The sequence below is a fragment of the Sardina pilchardus genome, chromosome 4 (assembly GCF_963854185.1).
Source record: "Sardina pilchardus chromosome 4, fSarPil1.1, whole genome shotgun sequence".
In the NCBI taxonomy this organism is placed as follows: Eukaryota; Metazoa; Chordata; class Actinopteri; order Clupeiformes; family Clupeidae; genus Sardina; species Sardina pilchardus.
Genome location: NC_084997.1, coordinates 16,457,203 through 16,475,935, shown reverse-complemented (window position 1 = coordinate 16,475,935; position 18,733 = coordinate 16,457,203). Strand labels below are relative to the sequence as shown.

Here is an 18,733-nt window from a genome sequence, read left to right as displayed (position 1 = left end):
TCAGATTCAATATGCATGTGTGCCTGCATGCTGTGTGTGAGTGAGTGTGTGTGTGTGTGTGTGTGTGCGAGCGCGCGTGTGTGTGTGTAACAGAAAAGCTAGTGAATGAAATGTTTGAGTGTTTGCGCTGCGCACCCAAGAGAGATATGCTGAAATCTCCAAGTCATTCTTTGCAAATGTCCAAAGCTCCCAAGTATGCAGTGCACATCTCTGTGCCATGAATACACAAGCACCCATGAACAATACAACACAGCTAACTGGTGTATACAAAATGTTCAAATGTCAAACGGAGGCATTAAATATTCACATCTTATATCACATTCTGCAATCTATGACAAATGGCCGTGTGTGCAAGATGGAAGCACCAGTCTCCTCCAGTTTCCTGGGTAACTAGCAGAGTGTCTCTGTCTTCGGAAGGTAACGCTGGCCGACGCTAACAGGAATGAGGCTCATCGTCCTCCATACACATGGGAAGAGGCAGCATTAGGGCCGAACGTTTAGTCGTCGGCCCTCCCTCACTTGTAAGTAGGGGGGGGGGGGGTAGAATAACAGGCAGGATAAGTGGGAGCCATGACACGAAGCCAAAGATATGAATAAGCGCTGGGGGCTGTTAATCTTTTAGGGTAGTGCTGCTTGCTTTATGAATTCTGTCTGCCTCGCTTGCCTTGAAATAAATCTGGACAAACAACGGCATACATGGGTGGTGTGTGTTCGCCGCAAATTCCTAAATGACAATGATGACTTTGGTGCAGCCCCGGTGATGAATAGACGTTACATTTGTTTTAGCAGGTCTGAAGATGGGAAAGCTAGGTAGCACTGAGGAATAAGGAGCTGTTGGCTCACAAAAAAGGGTGTTACTAGGAGCCAAAGCCATCAAATTAATTCTTCTCCAAGTTTTCAAAAGGGTACATGTCAGAACTGCCAAACATTGCTAATTCTTCTAACCTCAAAACATAATGCACGGAGCAAGTGTTGGCTTCAAATCCAAGAGACCTATTTAAGTTTATGCCAGGATTAATATTTTCCAAAAGTCTGAGTTCTTCGGACTGCCCCGGTGTTTGAAGTGTAATCTTCAGTAAATGGCAAGACAAATTAATTGAAATGAAGCGAGGATACATTTCTTTCCATCCCTCCTTACAGCTTCATGCCAAGAAGAATCTGAACGAGTTGCATAATTTATTAGGACAAAACATTACGCTAGACCAATTGCTCAGGAGAAGTGTATTATAGTGATGGACATACAATTTCTATTTCCATGAGACCATGTTTAAAATGTAAATAAAAACAGAATGTGATACTCTGCAAAAATTCCAAACCCATGTCTAATTGCAAAAAGGACATGTACAACATATCAAATGTCGAGACTAACAAATTTGACAATTTCATTAAAAAACAAACAAACAAACACTCATTTTGAGTTTGATGCCAGCCAATTCTCAAAAAGGTTGAGATGGGGGTGACAAAAGGCTGGAAAAGTTGTGCAATACTAAAGAAAACAGCAGGAGGGTTAACTGGAAACATGATTAGGTTTAAAAAGAGCATCACAGAGAGAGTCTCTCAGTGAAAACCTCTGGTCTGAGGAGAGGGAGATTGCCCAGAGATTAAACCAATCAATTGTAAATCATGGACTCTGCAATAACTCTTGGACGGTCCCTCTCCTCTTTAACCCAGTGGATATACAGTTCAAAGCATCTACGTTTGTATTGGGGAACAATCAATGTCAGTGCCTTTGGCATGGGCAGTTTAGACATTTGGAAAGGTACAACTAATGCGGGATGATGTATACACTATACACAGGTTTTGAGCAACAAACTATTTTTCTGGGAAGACCATGAATATTTCATTCCGTGAAAGCCATGCCAAACTAGCCTAGAAATCTAGACGCACCCTAGCGGCGCTGCGCGACAGCAAGATAGCAGAACAACGAAGATGGATGAGTCTAACAAAGCGCTGATTGGTCACAAGTGCTGGCCTATTACGTGCAGAGGCAGTTTTGAAAGACAACGGTTCATCCCACCCACAGGCTTCAGCTCTGTGAATGGTCTGACTCCAGACTTTTCCATACATTTAATGTATAGTTTGGCTTGCCAGGCTAATGCCAATCTACATTCTGCATACATTAAAACAGTATGGCTCCATAGAAGCGGAGTCCTGGTGCTAAATGGCTGCATGCAGTCGAGGCCTGTCATACTGGAACAAACATTAAAAAAAAAATAAGATTAAAAAGACTCCAGATTGTTGGGCAGCTGAAATCCCGTATCAGGCAAGAACGGGACAACAGCTCATTCTCAAAATACCAGCAACTTATTCATCCCGATCAAGTTGGATCTATTCGTGGCTGCAGCTCCGCTGATAATATAAGGCGCTTTATCAACATTATGTGGACAGTGGCCGATGTCCAATTCCCTGTAGCAGCCATTTCCCTAGACACTGAAAAGGCCTTTGATTTGGTCGAATGGGGCTATTTGACAAAAAATACTAGGATGTATGGGTTGGGTATAACAAGTACGTTTAGAAAATGGGTCCAATTACTATACAGACACCCTGAGGCTACAGTGCAAACCATTGGGCTCATATCTGATCATTTCACACTGGGTAGGGGAGCATGGCAAGGCAAGGCTCACCCCTTTCGCCCTTGTTATTTTGTCTAGCTCTAGAATCTTTGGCAGCAGCTATAAAGAGGGAGACGGAGTTCCCAGGTGTAGACGCAGCTGAAATGGTGCATAAACTTATGCTGTCGGCACAGATGATATATTATGATTTGTGCCTGACCCAAATCGATCAATACCTTCTCTTTTAAGAACAATTAGTAAAACTGGTGAAACTAAGAGGCACTCCCTCTAACAGGGCCTATTGCCCCTCCTCAGCCTTTCAACTAGGCTCATTTCAGTAGCCGAAGCAAGGATACTTAGGCATTCTCTTCCCACCACAGTTGAAAGACCTGGTCAAAGTCAATTTTGACCCACTTCACAAAATTGCCTGTAATGTCAATAGGTGGACAATACTGAATATGTCAATGATTGGAAAGGTCAATGTTGTGAGAATGAATTGTGTCCCCAAACTTAATTATCTGATTCAGTCTATTCCTCGTGAGGTCCCCATGTTGTACATAAATACTTTGAAAGGATAGTAAAAAACATTTATCTGGAACAGTAAGAGACTCCGTTTATATCTTAGAGAGCTGCAGAGACCAACTGACAGAGGAGAATTAGGATTAGCTAATATGTTATTAACGTGCTTTAAATTTAAGACATCTAGCCCACGGACTCCCAGAAAGGGCACGGTATTGAGCAGTCTGTTGCCCCAATACCACTACTTCAGTGTTTGTCCATTAACCTCACAAGAGACGCTAAAACACATCCAGTATTCACCAACCTGAAAGGGATGTGGATTGAAGTCGTCAGGCTGTATACGTTTGACCCTTTTTTGAACGTATGCTCTAGTAGTCAAGGATTCAAGGCTTCCATGCTGATTCAGACAGCAATGGATGGGGCCATACTAACTCTTAAGAGCATACTGTATGATGAGGGACCTTAGTCTGACACAGGAGGAAGAGGAGTGGGTAAAATATATGTACAAACATAAAGGGACACAGGAGTACATGTAATACAATTTAAAATAATATATTGCTTTTACTGAATCCCATCTAGACTGTTTAGATTATTAGGATATTATGGCTGGTGATCTGAAGAGGGTCATCTTCTACATGCCTAAGGGTCCTGTGACAAAGTCCAAGAATGCTGGACATTTATCTCACTGGCTCTTTAGTGAGATCTCAGAGATCCAAATAGAGTTATGTCCCAAACTATTTGTCTTTCGGGATGATTCAGTATCAACCGAAGGGAGTAAGTGCATTAAAAAATTGGATCCAAATCAGCATCATGATGGGCAGACAGATACTTCTTAGCGGGTGGACGACTGAGGGAGTACCCTTGGTCCAAGAGTGGACGGTAGAATTGGCAATAGTGACAGCATTTGAAAGGATGTGTTAAGACATTCAGAAGAACAGAATTCTATGATAAGAAATGGGCCAAATATTTATCATTCTATGAGGGAAGAAATGAGAGACCGGAAACTGAAATAATTCCTTGAGAGATGCACCTATTGTATTTTGTGTTGGCCATTTACTTTTATTTGTGTGAATGTGGTACTTTATCTAATAATCATTTAATGTATTTATTCATTTTTTTTCTATGTTTCAAGAAACAAAATATACCTACCAATAATAATTATTGGTAGGTATATTTTGTTTCTTGAAAAATAGAAAAAAAGTTTGCACACTTTAAATCCTTCTTTGTGGTTTATTTTCTTTTGGCACAGAAATACGTTTCGACCGTGTGGTCTTCTTCATTTTTGTTCCTGCACCTTGACTTGGGATGTGCACAATCTTTTTACTATAACTGATATTTTGTTTCTTACCAATATGCACAAGACAGCTTATATGTGGACTACATCTACCAAGACAAATTTGTTTGTGGTGATGACGTTTGTTATGTTTTAGGGTGGGGGGCAGGGGAGGGAGGGTTGTTGTATTTGGATCTGTTTGTATGCTATGCTGTGTTCAATTTAAAAACAAAAAAACGGTTATTCAGCAAAAGCATAAAACAGCAACTTGTTTCCTAAGTTCCCAAACATTTACAGACCTTTGTTAAGCAAAACTCAACAATTGAACATTCTGTAGTCAATTGGACTACCTCCTCTCTGTCTGGCCATTCAACTCCCTCTGCTCCCCCCTCTCTCTCAACTCTCCCTCTCTGCCTTTTCTCTCAATAGTATAACATTATACTGTATATTACCATTGATATGCTTATTAATATGAACAATCAAACCTTATAGTAATACTAACCCACTCTATATATCTCTTTCTTCCCCCATACCTCACCTATGAGGTAAACCATAACCAGTCATCAGTCATCCTTGTGCCTTGCCTGGATTCCTGGCCCACGAATCCTAGCAACCCATTACTTTCCTTCAGAAAATTCCTAATCCATATGGACAATTTATTCCCAACACTGGACTATTTGAACTTTCTGACACTATAAATGACCTTACTGTACTGTAACGGACCCTAGGCAGATGGGTTGGACCCTTGAGTCGTGGATCTGTCCAAGGTTTCTCCCTTTATGTATCTCCAATTGTAGGGAGTTTTTCCTTGCTCATGGGCTCTCTAAACTCCGTAAAGTAATATTTTGGAATAAGTGAGATTAACTTTGATTAAGATTGCTTTGGCAATATAAGTATACCCCTTGTCATGCCAATAAAGCACATTGAATCTGAATCTGAATCTGATTAAATTGAAATAGCTAATATCAAAGCCACAAACCAACTCACATCTTTCGTCAGTTGTAATATTTCACTTCATTCGTATTCAGATAATGGGGTTGTTGGATTATCCCAGTCGGAATACATCCATATATATTTTTTAAATTGCTTCTACATAAACATACCAGAGAAATGAATTTTATCTTAAAAATAATCCCATGAAATGAGTTCTGATGGTCCAAAGACTTCACCACTATCCAGTCTAGTTCAGGCGTCTTCCTCCAAACACATGTGGGCAGATGAAACACTGGTCTTCTCTTCCTTCTCTGGTCCACTGACAATTTCAGACCAACTGTACTGCTCATTAAAGGAGCTTTCCATACATCAGTTGCTCCAACACTTTTCATAGCAGAACCTTCCCCCTCTTTGTAAAGAATGCTGAATGCTAAGTTTGTCCAGTTGCTGTTTGTTTCGGCCTCTTGTTAATTTTTTTTGACCTCCATCAATGCCACAAGCACCCCGCCGCCCCCTCCCCTGCTTTAACTGTGCATCCTCCCTGAGGCGTCAGTCCTACAACCGAGTATAATTCCAGTACATTGACAGACTACTGGGCAAACTAGGAACAAATTTTTGCGTATATTCATTCTCTTTTTTTCAGGCAAAGGGAGGGCATGAAAATCTGATATCAATGCAGCAGGCATCAGAGGGACACATTAAAGTTTCATCACAGGAGCCGAGCACGGGGCCCAGTGGGGCTTCGCTCTCTGCACCCGGACCTTGCACCTTTTGAAAAGCCCCCACTGCATAATACAACCTGCGGTCAACTCCAGAGACAAAAGGCTGCCAACAGGATCATATGTACTGTATGTGAGACTGAGATGGCAAGCTAAAAAAGCAAGGCCAACCGTACTTTCAAACCACTGTATTCATATGACAGGCAGAATGAAAAAGGTCAGTGTAAGACTCTGAGAAACTGCTACCAGAGTCACATTTTGGCCTAAAAACAGCACTGCCATAATCCCATCACCCTACAATAATGACACTTCCACTAAAAATACATTTCCTGACAAATCCATTATTGTACAATCAAAACATCAGCCTACACCAGAGTCAAACCAGATCCAATTATCCGTAACCAGTGCCTCATTTTCGGCCTATGGAGCTGAATCTGTCCAAATCACCATATGACATAACACTATTCTTTAACCCAAATAATTGTTAACACATGCCCAATTCACTGTCAGACATAAGGGTTCCCTCGAAAAAAAGAACAGTTGTGCCAACAATAAAAAGGAAACATCCATCCAGAAAAGCTTGCATTTCAGTTTGACCAGTGGGGTGGGACGGAGGACATACGGGTGGGTGTGTGTGTGTGGGGGGGGGGGGTGTGGGGGTGGCAACTCATTTGTGCAGTGCGACAAACTGAACAAGGAGTTTCCATTCTTGTAGACTGGTGAGATTGGGAGGCTCCTCTACACAAAGGGTGAGTTTGAATGTACATTGAGAGTGAGACAGCACAGCCCTGCCACAAACGAACAAAAGGGCTTCAGGTGAAGAGGTCACTGGCATGCCATGAACTGGCAAGCCCATATTGTCCAGTGCTGTATAATTAAGCCCTGTCAGTTACCGTTTGTCAGCCAGCACCAACAGCAACAACACATTACATTACACAACTTTACATCGCATGATTGTACAGGGGCTTGAACAACCCCCTAGCAGAACAGCCAGTTTATTCCTCTCATACACTCCTCTCTCCTCACATCTACAAGACACGAGACTGTTTCTTACCACCCCCCCCCACACACACACACACACACACACACACACAAACAAACACACACACACCGCCATCCCATTATCAACATCACAGCGACCTCTGAATACTCAAATCATTTCAGATCCGTTGAAAGGCCAATGGATGGTCATGAAATTACAATGAATGGCTTTGTAAAAGTGTCACTGGTCTAGGTTCACTAAGCTACTTTCTTGTTGGTATTAATGAAACTAGTCAAACAGTCAAAAAAATTAATCCTGACATTCAGTTTGTTCCAACATATCTTCTTCCACTTCTGAACTATGACTCAAGCCAATGTATGAGGCAGGATACCTGTCCTTCAATCCTTTTAGCTCTGTGTTCAAACACATGCCCCCCCCCCCTCCCAAATGTATAGATAACAGCACCAAAACAACAGTGAGAACATGTGTCTTAACTCAGCAGTGGAAAAGGATAGGTCTTGTGCTTCACTGGTGCCTTCTTAGCATCCGGTCTCTCGACCCACAGCCATCTCTCTGCCATCTTTATGAACGTATACAGCAGAGCCGGGAGAAGTTCCAGTGCACCGCTGCATATATCACTGTCACTTGGGGAGGCACCAAGGTTAGCGCCGCTGCTAGCTCAAAAAAAAAAAACACGGACGGGGGCCCAATTAAAAGTGTTGGGGGAATCTGGGTCGACCTGCCCTCTTCAGTTCACGAGTACAGCAAGTTCTCATGCAAACACCGAGCGCTGAATATCAGACTGCACATTCCATCTACTAGACTGTGTTTTTTCCCCCCTTTTCTTTATTTTTTTAGAAAGATAACACAGATCCGGCGCTCTCGCTTTAGAAGGTAAAATGGAGTTGTTCAGAGCGTTTCAGAGTGACGTAAATATGTAAAAAATTCTATCATGCCGTTTCAGAAAAAACATTGTCAATAAAATCAATAACAAACATCAAAGGAAAATGCTGGCCGAAAATGTGTTGCCGCAAAACATTTCCCTCCATCAAAATATGCTCTTGCCTAATCATCTTTCAAAGGGGAACTTAACAGAACAACCAAAAAAACATAGATAATATTGTGTGCCTTCTCAAAGAGCTACATTAAATGTACCTGTTGCACATTCACAAGTGAAGAATAGAATAGAATAGAATATATACTTTTTTGCTCCCGTGAGGGAAATTTGTTTCTCTGCATTTAACCCAATTTAACCAAATTAGTGAACACACACAGCACACAGTGAACAGACAGTGAGGTGAATCACACACTAACCCACAGCAGTGAGCTGCCTGCCCAACCAGCGGCGGTCGGGGAGCATTGAGGGGTTAGTTGCCTTGCACAAGGGCACTTCAGCCGTGGACTGGTCGGGGATTGAACCGGCAATCCTCCGGTTACAAGCCCGAAGCCCTAACCAGTAGGCCATGGCTGCCCCTGAAGACACATTGCACCAAGTGGATTTTTCCCTCACTCATAAAATAAACAGTGTGAGGCTGAAATGGGAGTCTGAGCATCAAACAGTGCCGGACAGGGAGGGGGGGAAAAAACTTAACTGGTTTTAGTTGAGCAGACAGTAATTTGCTCAAAACTGTAGGTGATAACTTGTTACACACGCCATCTTACAGTCCAGCTTCATTAGTAAATAAGCAAACCGCCAAAGAGACAGGATTCCCAACAATACCGTTACTACATGCTCTCAGTAGAATGGTCTCAGATGGTCTTACAGAAGTGAACAGATATTCTAATGTCACTAAAGGTACCTTTAAGGCCTAAAGATTACATCAGAAATAACCATGGCGGGCTGGCTATACAAGTCCTAATGGGACACCTGTGATCAGCCTTCTGTAGCACTATTGTTAAAAGCCTTGCATCACCCACACACATTATTTCCCATTTCCATGATAGCCCACAGGCCTCCCTTGATAAGAAGAAAAACAATATGTTGTGAAGAGGTGTGTGTGTGTGTGTGTGTGTGTGTGTGTGTGGGAGTGGGGGTAACACAGGGGAAAAACACGTCACGGTCTGGGAGCAGTTGTGTCTTAATTATCTCACTTCACGCCACAAAGGGAGACACGGAATCCTCTGGAAGAGCGGGAGACGAAAAAAAAAAAAGACCAAGGCACTCAACAGGGACGGCTCGGCAGAAGATGCCGCTCTATAGTGTTTGCGTTTAAAAGAAGACTCAGTTGCTAAGATACTGGAGGCTCTGTGTAGGGTCCGCACTCATGGGGGACAGAGGCAGAAGTGCTTTCTGAGAGGAGGAGGAGAGGAGAGGAGAGGAGAGGAGAGGCGACGCAGTCCTCGCCAAGATCACATGAACGCCACAGTGGGAGCCCTCTCCACAGGGCCAGTGCCCTGCCGCGGTCGGTGCCCGCAACCGTCTCACACCTACGGTCACGACTCTGGCAGGTTTCAACCGCAGGTCTAAAAAAAGGGATCACACCGAGCTCAGCCACCCAGGAAAGGTAATGGTCTGCAGGGACACGCAGAGTGCATGTGCTAAAACAGAACGTCCCTCAAGGGCTTTTTCTTTCCACACTAGCTGTTGCTCAAGAGTGCACGTAGTCAAATCTATAGGGAGTTTTGTTTGGGGGGGGGGGTGCTAGTTCAAGTCCTCCACTGAGGGGGGATTTGAATCTCAAAGGCAAATTAATAGCAGGTCTGTCAGGAGGGGTGGTGGAGGTAGAGGACATCTGTTTTGAATTCCAGCGAGTCTGCACGTTACGGCGCGGGGCAATTCAATTACAGCAGCCGCAAACCTCATTACCGCTGGAGGCGGGCCAAGCGAGACCGTCCACCTCTCCTCAGCTTCCTTCCTTGAGGACGAAGGGGAGATCCAGGGCTGCCTTTGAGGAGGCGGCGGAGGAGGACGAGGCTACCTCGGTCCTCTCCGGTCTCTGATTAATAACAGAGGAGAGTGGGGTTTGGGTGGGAGTCAGAGGAGGAAGTGGAGGAGACACTCGGAGAGGTAGGTCCTTGTATTTACAGCCTCGGATAACAGCGTCGCTAAGGTCCCGCCGGAGTCGTCCCTCTGACTGTGGCCAACATCACAGGCATTTCTTTATAGCCGGATTTCAGTTTGTCACCTAACGACCGTGAAGCTCACGTGCGCGCGCGAGTCACGAGGTGCGATCATCGTCACTTCAGGACAGATTGTAGTAAAGCTGGCCAGATGGATTCAACGGGATTAGGGTAGAGGGACCCGGGAGACTAAGAATTTAAAGAATTTTCAGGAATTTGAAGAATTTTTAGCTATATTGCAATGAATAGCACAAGCAGGGAGTCATCTCAACTCATAACATCAAGAGGAGACTGGCCAGCACTGACAGTCAAAAAGGCACAGATATAGACAGGTAGTTACATCAGCATGAATCCATTAATAATGGCTCTGAGAAAGATGAAGACGAAAATAGTTTCAATGCTGATGCGAGACCTCTAATGTCAGTCCAAGGTAAACAATGCTGGTGCTGTTTATTTTATGACTGTCCCTTTCTGAGAACCAGAGGATCCCTTGTGGCGTCATACTGGGACAGGGGGATGTCTTTGGTTGTGATGAGACATAGGGAGTGTTGCTCAATTATTGAGTAGCATGGGAATTACTTACAGCAGAAGCAGCCAATTTTTCCTGGGGATTACAGAGCACTTCATATTAAAGCTAGTCCCGTCACATGACCAAATACTACAGTAAGCCCGCAGCTGTCACAACGACACAGTGCATTTGAACTTAATAAAGTAAGCATGCCTCATCATGTGCATCAGACAAGAGATTGTAAAGTCTACTAGAAATGGGGTGATTTGGGGGGCGCTGGGGCGCGACTGGTTACAGCCCGCATACCATATTCGGGTAATTTCCCCGAGTCTGGCCCATCGCATCTCTCTCTCTCTCTCCCTCTTGCTTCCTGTCACTCTCTGCACGGTCCTGTCAGATTGAAATATATATATATATATATATATATATATATATATATATATATATATGTATTTATATATAGGCAATTCCATGGAAAAAAAAAATTTTGTCACGTCCATAACGCCAATAAATTCTGATGGTATTGTATGGTGTGAATGAGTACATGAAATTTCAGCATTTGCCAGAGGAATGTACACGAGAAAAATGCCCGCCCCCCCCCCAGCCCCCACTCAAAAAAAGGAATGTTATCCTTCACATCATACAAATACAAATGCATTTCTTTGGCGTTATGGAGGTGACAAAAAGTCGATTTTCCTTGGAATTGCCCATATAAAAAACAAACAAATGTGGTAATTCATGTTGTACGTCACAGCTGTATCCCCAGAGCCAGAGGCCTCCCATAACAGCTGGAAATGAGGTGTCACAGACCCAAGTGGCCGCCACATGATGCAGACTTTGCAGCCCGAGTACTCCGAGCACTAAAGGTGCTCTCAGCAATGTCATTCCTTTTCTGAGCTAAAACATTTTTTTTGTCACACACAGCAAACATCTCCTCACCATTCACTAGCCACCCATCTCCTGAATACACTGTAAAAAAAAAAAAATGCGGTCTGTAAACAGCCCAGGCTCCAGAAACGGCAACAAACAGTCTGGTGCAGCCTGGACCATGAAACACACTTTTCCAGCTATTCACCAATGGGAGGGAAGGGCGAGCTAGCTCTCCGTTATGTTTGAACGTCAACAGAAGTGGTGTTACCTAACATCGCTTGGAGCACCTTTAAGACTAGCAGACCCTTGTCAGAGATGGCACGATCACCAACCACATTTTCACATCAACTCAAATTGAATCGATACACAGACATAGAGATTCAGACCTAACACTCATGGATTGATTGCATTTTCCACCTCCTGATGGCACCTACTCCTCCATCTGTAGTTTGGACTAGATGCAAGATACTGTAGGTAGAAGAAGAAAGGTAGCACGATATCATGAAGGTAAAAATGATATCCAATTTGATCAGTTCTGACAATTTAAGAATAGAGTTTTAAATAAGGGCTTAATAAAAGCCATATTTGTTCTCACCTCAAAAAAGTTCCATGTTCTGTCATATCTATTCTACATTTGTAGGTATGGTACTATATCAAGTATAGCACTGTATCAAGTCATCAACACTAGCCATCTAACTTAAAGTGATCCTGCTGCTATAACCTACCACCACTGTCCCTCTGATGTGCATGAAAGCATTTTGCTTCATGAGGTACATTTTGCTGAGCGATGGTGTAAAACGATATTGTCTGTCATCTGCTCAGCATGAATGATTCCCTCATAGCAATTTACAAAAAGTCAGCACCACTGTTCCGGATCTCCCCCAAGTCCCCCCACCCGGGATAACCAGAGCCCTCTATCCGGGAACAGTGCTCAGAACCATAAACACACTGAGATTGGATATGCTTAAGACAACAGCTTTGTGTGGAAAGAGCAACAAATACGGCCGTCCGTTCCCACACCCCCCACACCCTCAAACGGCGCAATTAGGCACAAGGAAACAGATAGAAGGGAGGGTGGGTGTGCGTGTGTGGGCGGGGGAGGGAGGGAGGGGGGGGGGTTACTGAGAAATGTACAGGTAGTGAGCTGAAAATTGAAAGTTCCTTCATAAAGCCACACACAGCAAAACAGAGATTCCTCTGAAGTCTCCCAGGAGGGCCTGACATACTCTGGAAGCAGCCGGCGCAGCACAGAGCAATATCACAAAGCGCTCGCAGAAGCTGGGCGCACATAGTGGAAGCATTATTCAGTTCCGTTTCTTGGCTCTGCTGCAGATATACTGCGACCTGAAACGCAGAGAAGAGGCCCGAAAATGCAGACCCAAGACGCAACCGCTTACTTCCAGCAAATCATTCAAAAGATCTTGAACTTGATTGAGGGACCACAATGGTCTTTGTTCAGCAAAAATGTCTATTTCTTAGAGAATGAAAAAAGAAAGAACAACAGCACAACAGAAGATGATTCTCAGTTGTTCGAGAAGATCCAAGTCTGCAACTTTCCCCCCCCCCCCATAAATAAATAAATACATAAATAACAACAATCTTATCTGTAAAACATGGTGCACAGCAACCTACCACTGGATCTTGGGAGTGAACAGAGGACAATTACCTGCATTGTTTGCAGTAGCCCCATTAAAACTCAAGCTCAAGCTCTAAACCCTGGCTGGTAGAACTGCTGACGGGGACAGAGTGGGGACATAATTCTGAATATCATGCAAAATACACCAAGCAACGAGTGCCAGTCCGTGTAGCACTTTTCTCAACAACAACAGAAAAACAACATTTCTCCCAACCCACCCCAGATCTGGTTTCTTATGCATAAATATGGTCTGTTAAGTGTAGCGGTAACATTGCTTCTTCTCAGTGTCAATGGTAGAAAAGTGCCCCACGCTCTAGCTCTATATAAGAAGATAAACAGACAAAGATGTTTCGGCCTATAAGGCCTTCATCAAATTTTGCTTAAGAGTCTTTTCTACCATTTCTACCAGCATTTGGTGTGTGTTGTTTTTCATGCTTCTGCTCAATGTGGCATGCCCACAGACTGCAAGGGCTGTATAGGCAGAGTCATTTGGAGTATGTGTCCTCATCCACTCAGTACTTCCTAATCTTCCATTTAAGAGGTGCTGCAGTAATAATCTTAACTTCACCACTAACTTCACACTTGAGGGCACACAAAGAGGGATCCTGTTGCCAGCCTCGCTTGGGCATATCCATAAATAAAGACCACTGGAACAATGTGAAATACTTCTGTGCTGGTGAATGCGCTGGACAGCGAGGCTGGAAAAGTTAGCTAGGACTGAAAAAGTAGCCACGGCTGGTGGAGTTTAAAACGGAACAATGTAGCCAGCCTCATAAAACAATAGCCAGGGGCCTATGGGTTTTTATATGGTACATATTTGGTTTAGAAAGTGTGGAGCCAAACAACCTGGACCATAAGCATAAAAAAAACAAAAAAAAACAATCAGGGGTATAAAAAGAAAGCATTAAATGTATTCATGGAGATGGGAATCTTTTGGGGAATAGGTGAAGCACTGAAGCAAAGAGAGAATTCTGGAAAATCTGGAAAAGAACAATAAAAGTCATGGAATAACGATGCTGTAGGCTACATAACGCAACCACTTGACACCCTCACAAAACAAAAATCACTTAAGGTTTTCATATGCCTGGGGTTACAAATACAAACTAGATTCTTGTAACTTTACAATGTACTACAGCCATTTCTTTTAGCGTAGTCTGTATAATATTGGCAAAAATGCTCCTCCTAGTCACAGAGTGAGAGAAATGTCACAGATTTTCTAGCTCTTTTGTCACTTGAATCATTTCTGCTTGTAAATCAATGTCATTGATTCCCAAATCCAACCAATCAAATGTAGAGCTCTGGTGACTTGGCAAATGGGCTTAAGGCAACCATCTGTAGAAGTCGACGTGCCATGGCTGCATTTTTCTCCATTCTACCCTGTCATTAATCTGAAATCATCTCGGTACAAGGGCCACTGTCACATGCACAACTCACTGGAATGTCTAGATTAATGGAATATCTGTGCTGGTAACTGTTTGACACCAAGCTGTATCTGTTTTCAGATAACAAACATTCATCCCCAATTGACATGCACGGAACTAGAAATGCTGAGAATTAACCTTCTAATCACTTTCTCTCGGTGGTTGAAATACGCTTTTAATTGGTTGCTATTGTTTATGCAACTCATTCACTGGATGTAGTCCTCAGAAATATGACAAGGAGCAAACCACTTGAGGTTTCCTAGCAACCACTGGTTGATTGCCCCCCTCTCCAAGCTCTAAATGTTTTCAGTTTGCAGGTGCTTTGCTGTTTATATTTGCATTATTTTTTTTCATATGTCTATTCTGCATTTATGGGGGCATTATTCATGCTATATCTTGAAACCACAATTCATAGAATATAGGATATCATCAACCCCTCACAACCATACCACATGCCAGCAATCAGCTAAACAAATAGGTTCTTCAAAATGTTTCCTGTGATTGCTATAACAGAACACCTAAGTGGGGCTTTGAAGGACATTATGGAGTCATTGCGTGTTGTTTTGACAGACTGAAGATGGTCGAGATAACTTTAGGCTACAACCCCTGTGACAGCCATAGAAACACCAGATGTTACAGACATGATAACCAGTAGTAAATTAGCTCACCTGCTTCCACAAGAGAACGTCCACCTCGTTGAGCTTCCACGAAATGATGACATGAACAGCAGACAACACCACCCCAGTGATGACCGCTGCTCGCATTCTGACCGGGAGCAGCGTGTAGATGACATGAATGAAGAAAACGGTCCACCATATTCCTTCCGAAGCACTTCTGGGCTGCACGAGAATAACACCTATCACCTGTACTACCAGCACGACAAGGATTACTACGTAGCAGACGATCCACATGTGGTCCTGGTGAAATCCATTCCGATTGCACACGATCATTAACACAAGGATAAGCAAAATAGCCATTGAGAAAACAACCACATAAGTTAGGCGACAGATGCCTCCGGCGCAGTGGAATCCCAGCATGACCGCACATACAAGCACCAACACAGCCATGAGCATGGTCAAGCTGCTCTGGTTCAGTCGGAAAAAGTAGCGCTGGTATAACTTCTCCAACTTCTCCGACTGAAACTTTTTGGACTTGAAAATATGCATCACGCTGGTGCAGCATGCGACCATTGAGAACATAGAAAAGTGGACGTCGGGCACGGCGTCCTCCTCCTCCGACTTTGATTTGGTTCTCCTCTCCTCCAGACCCAACTCCACCGACTTGGGTCTCACTTCGCCATCCGCGTACCTTGGGGACGAACGGTTATTGTTGCGACTCTCCTCCCCATGTTCTTGCCACGCAGACTTGGACCTGAAACTAACTCGGCTGACGGTTGTGGTAGCTCGCCCCGGTTGTCGGTCGAAATCGTCCTCCTCCCTCCATCTGCTGTTGGACCGTGCGAGCCTTCTGGTGGAGGATCGGGCCGAGTATGGACATCCGTTCGCTACGGCCTCTGACTCGCCCCAAGCAGATCTGTGCTCCGTCCCTCCCCTCAACCCAGGAGCACCGACGCCGGGCGGGCTTACACTGTTCGATCTAGACATGCTGCTTAGTCCTGACCACTCGTCAGTTTAAAAGGTAACAGCTAATAAATAAACTTTCCTAAAAAAACTTTCCCATTCCTAAAACTAGGCCGTTTCACTGATTGTTGCTTGCGATCATAATTTCTCTCCAAAATGGACTTCAAAGAAAAGCGTTCCTCTGAACAAGGTTTATCTCTGAGTACTCAAGCTATGTATTCACTACAAAATTAAATATCAGATTTCCTGAAAGACTTGAGTTCATTGTGCTAAGTGCAGTGGTAAACATCTTGACGCCACTTCAACATTTGATAGGCTGCAAACAATAACCATTGATGTTGCGCGCAAGAAGATGCCATTTCAGTAGTAGCCCATAGGCCCATTCTAATTCATTAGACTCAGTCTCCATAACATGTCAACTGCTTTAGAAACCACTTAAAAACAATTAAATAAGGTACCGGTCATTTGGGACTCATCCCAAGACGACTAGATCATCACAGGCACAAAGTCCTGATACGGAGAGAATTCTCGGCACATATGTCATGTTCTGTCAATACATCAAATCGCCAAATGTCAGCAGCAACATCAGTGGGCGAGTAATGTTAACTATGGCATGTCCTCCTATTCGCCCCTTTTTATCTGCTGGTGTAGAAAATAAAACATCCGGTAAGCCGAGGCAGGAAAACACGGCAAAAAGAAAATAGCATCTAGGCTACATGCTGCTATCTGTATTGATTCATTGATTTAAGCAAGTCGTCCACCTGTGAGGAGCTTAGGGATGCAGCCCAGCGCATGGTCAGACACATATGATTTCCTCTCAAACGCGCGATCTTCTCGACCCACGCAAATGTTCATTGACCACAAGGACAGCATGGTGATTTTACCGCACGATGAGTGACGACACTCGTGAATCTTCAAATGCAACGCTCACACTGTCCCGGTTTTAGGTTATGTTGCAGCTGTTTGTTTGTGATCAAGATCCCCTTTCCCAATCACCAACACATTTTGTCCATGCGGATTCATGCAGCATCACAGACGTCAGCGCGTTAAAAATGCAGATTATTTTCCACTTGCAGAGCTATGAATTTAGTCCACATCAGAGAGTGGCAGTGCAAGAGTCGTTTTGAAGACCTCCAGCACGAAAAAAATCTTCTGCGGACTGACCACGACGAGATACACAGTATTGATTAAGCCTCAAGCCGTTTCGCTGCAACTGTGCCTTCTATTAGCATTCAACCAAGGCTGATTCCTGAGGTCCGCCTTCGTTCTGGCGCAATTGGATGGATCGACCTGAAAAACTTTCGCCACTGGCTTTTCATTGGCTGTGACTTCTGTCAGCGGAGGCCTATTAAATGTTTCAGGCGCCCTTCTCTGATTCATACAACTGGTAGGCGGGTTTCCTACCACAACTGGACAGTGGACACTTAACAAGCGTGGGCTGTCAAATCGAATGCCCCATCTGTATGGCTAGGGCCAAAGACAAGGGCCACTGTTTTAAATATTTTATCTCAGAATAAATATGGGAGGCAGACCTTCACTATTTATTGGTGTAACCTGACAAATCCATCTTATTTAACTAATAAACTGGTCTAATAAGCGGAGATGACAACAGGTAAACGTTCTCCTTGACAACTTATTGAGCTGGGGACCAGTGAGAATATTTCAGTGGTAGTTATACTCTGTTGGCGGTTCGGGTATTAAACCTTTTTTTCATTTGACCTATCCGATGATATACAGTAGTAGTATGCCACATTACCCATACATCCTACAATGCGAATTATGATTTATGAGCCTACATACTTATTTGCATAAAACATCTTCCTTAGTTGTAGTTATTGAACATATCCTAACCCAAGTAAAAAGTCCTTATTATCTGACGATTAAACATTATACTATATATCCCATTTCGTTTTAAACACCAACTTGAGAGCAACATTATTTTTTTGCCTTAATTTTCAAAAAAGTTATTGCAGTTTATTGTGAAGGCTGTGTATGACCACCAAACCTGACATTTTATAGTCTCTCTGCCTTGAGTCAGGTGGAGGAAAACCAGCCACAAACCATGTTCCTCAACTACAATCAAAGTGAATAGTCAAGAACACCATGTCCTTCTCACTGATAAACATATATTTGCAGCTGCCTCTCTATAATGCTGCGTGTCCCAGTAATGGGTATGTTTGTGCCTGGGCTGCACAGACACCAGCGAAATCCTAATGATCTGAGAGGTCCCCATCTGTGACTTCTGAAGGATGTCTGCTGCCATCGTGTGGAGACACATCAATGGTTTCAGGAAAAAGGCTAATGAAGGACTCTGTGCTCCATTATCTAAAATACAGTAACTTTATTAGAATAAATATGGCTCTAAATGTGTTTATGATGTTAAGTGACTTAAAAATAGTGGGGGTTTTTTTGAGAATCTGTGGTTCTGCCAAAAGGTTGATATATTCACTCAACAATCAATGAAATCAGATCTCTTCCCGCTGTGCTCCGAAAGCTGTTAGCTGGAATTTCAAAAAGGCTTGATAAAGACACAATTTTTTCCCCTCATTTAAAGAGTTAGGATCATGTGTGAATACATTTTATCCACAAATAGGCTACTAAATAGACAGTTGGAGAACTGTTAGGCGCAGTCTGAAAGTATATTGGATTACAATCACAGACTCCCCCTTCAGTGTCCTTT

At 43.5% G+C, this 18,733-nt stretch overlaps 1 protein-coding gene across 1 annotated transcript in view; it reads right to left on the bottom strand.

Annotated features, from left to right (window-relative positions):
• The window catches only part of adcy5 (adenylate cyclase 5), an 83,343-nt gene extending 66,103 nt beyond the window's left edge, over positions 1-17,240 (bottom strand). The window contains exon 1 of the mRNA XM_062534372.1: positions 15,142-17,240. Within this exon, the coding sequence (XP_062390356.1) occupies positions 15,142-16,077 (936 nt within the window). The 5' untranslated portion in view covers positions 16,078-17,240. The remainder of the gene's footprint in view (positions 1-15,141) is intronic.
• Between the last annotated feature and the right edge of the window lie 1,493 nt (positions 17,241-18,733).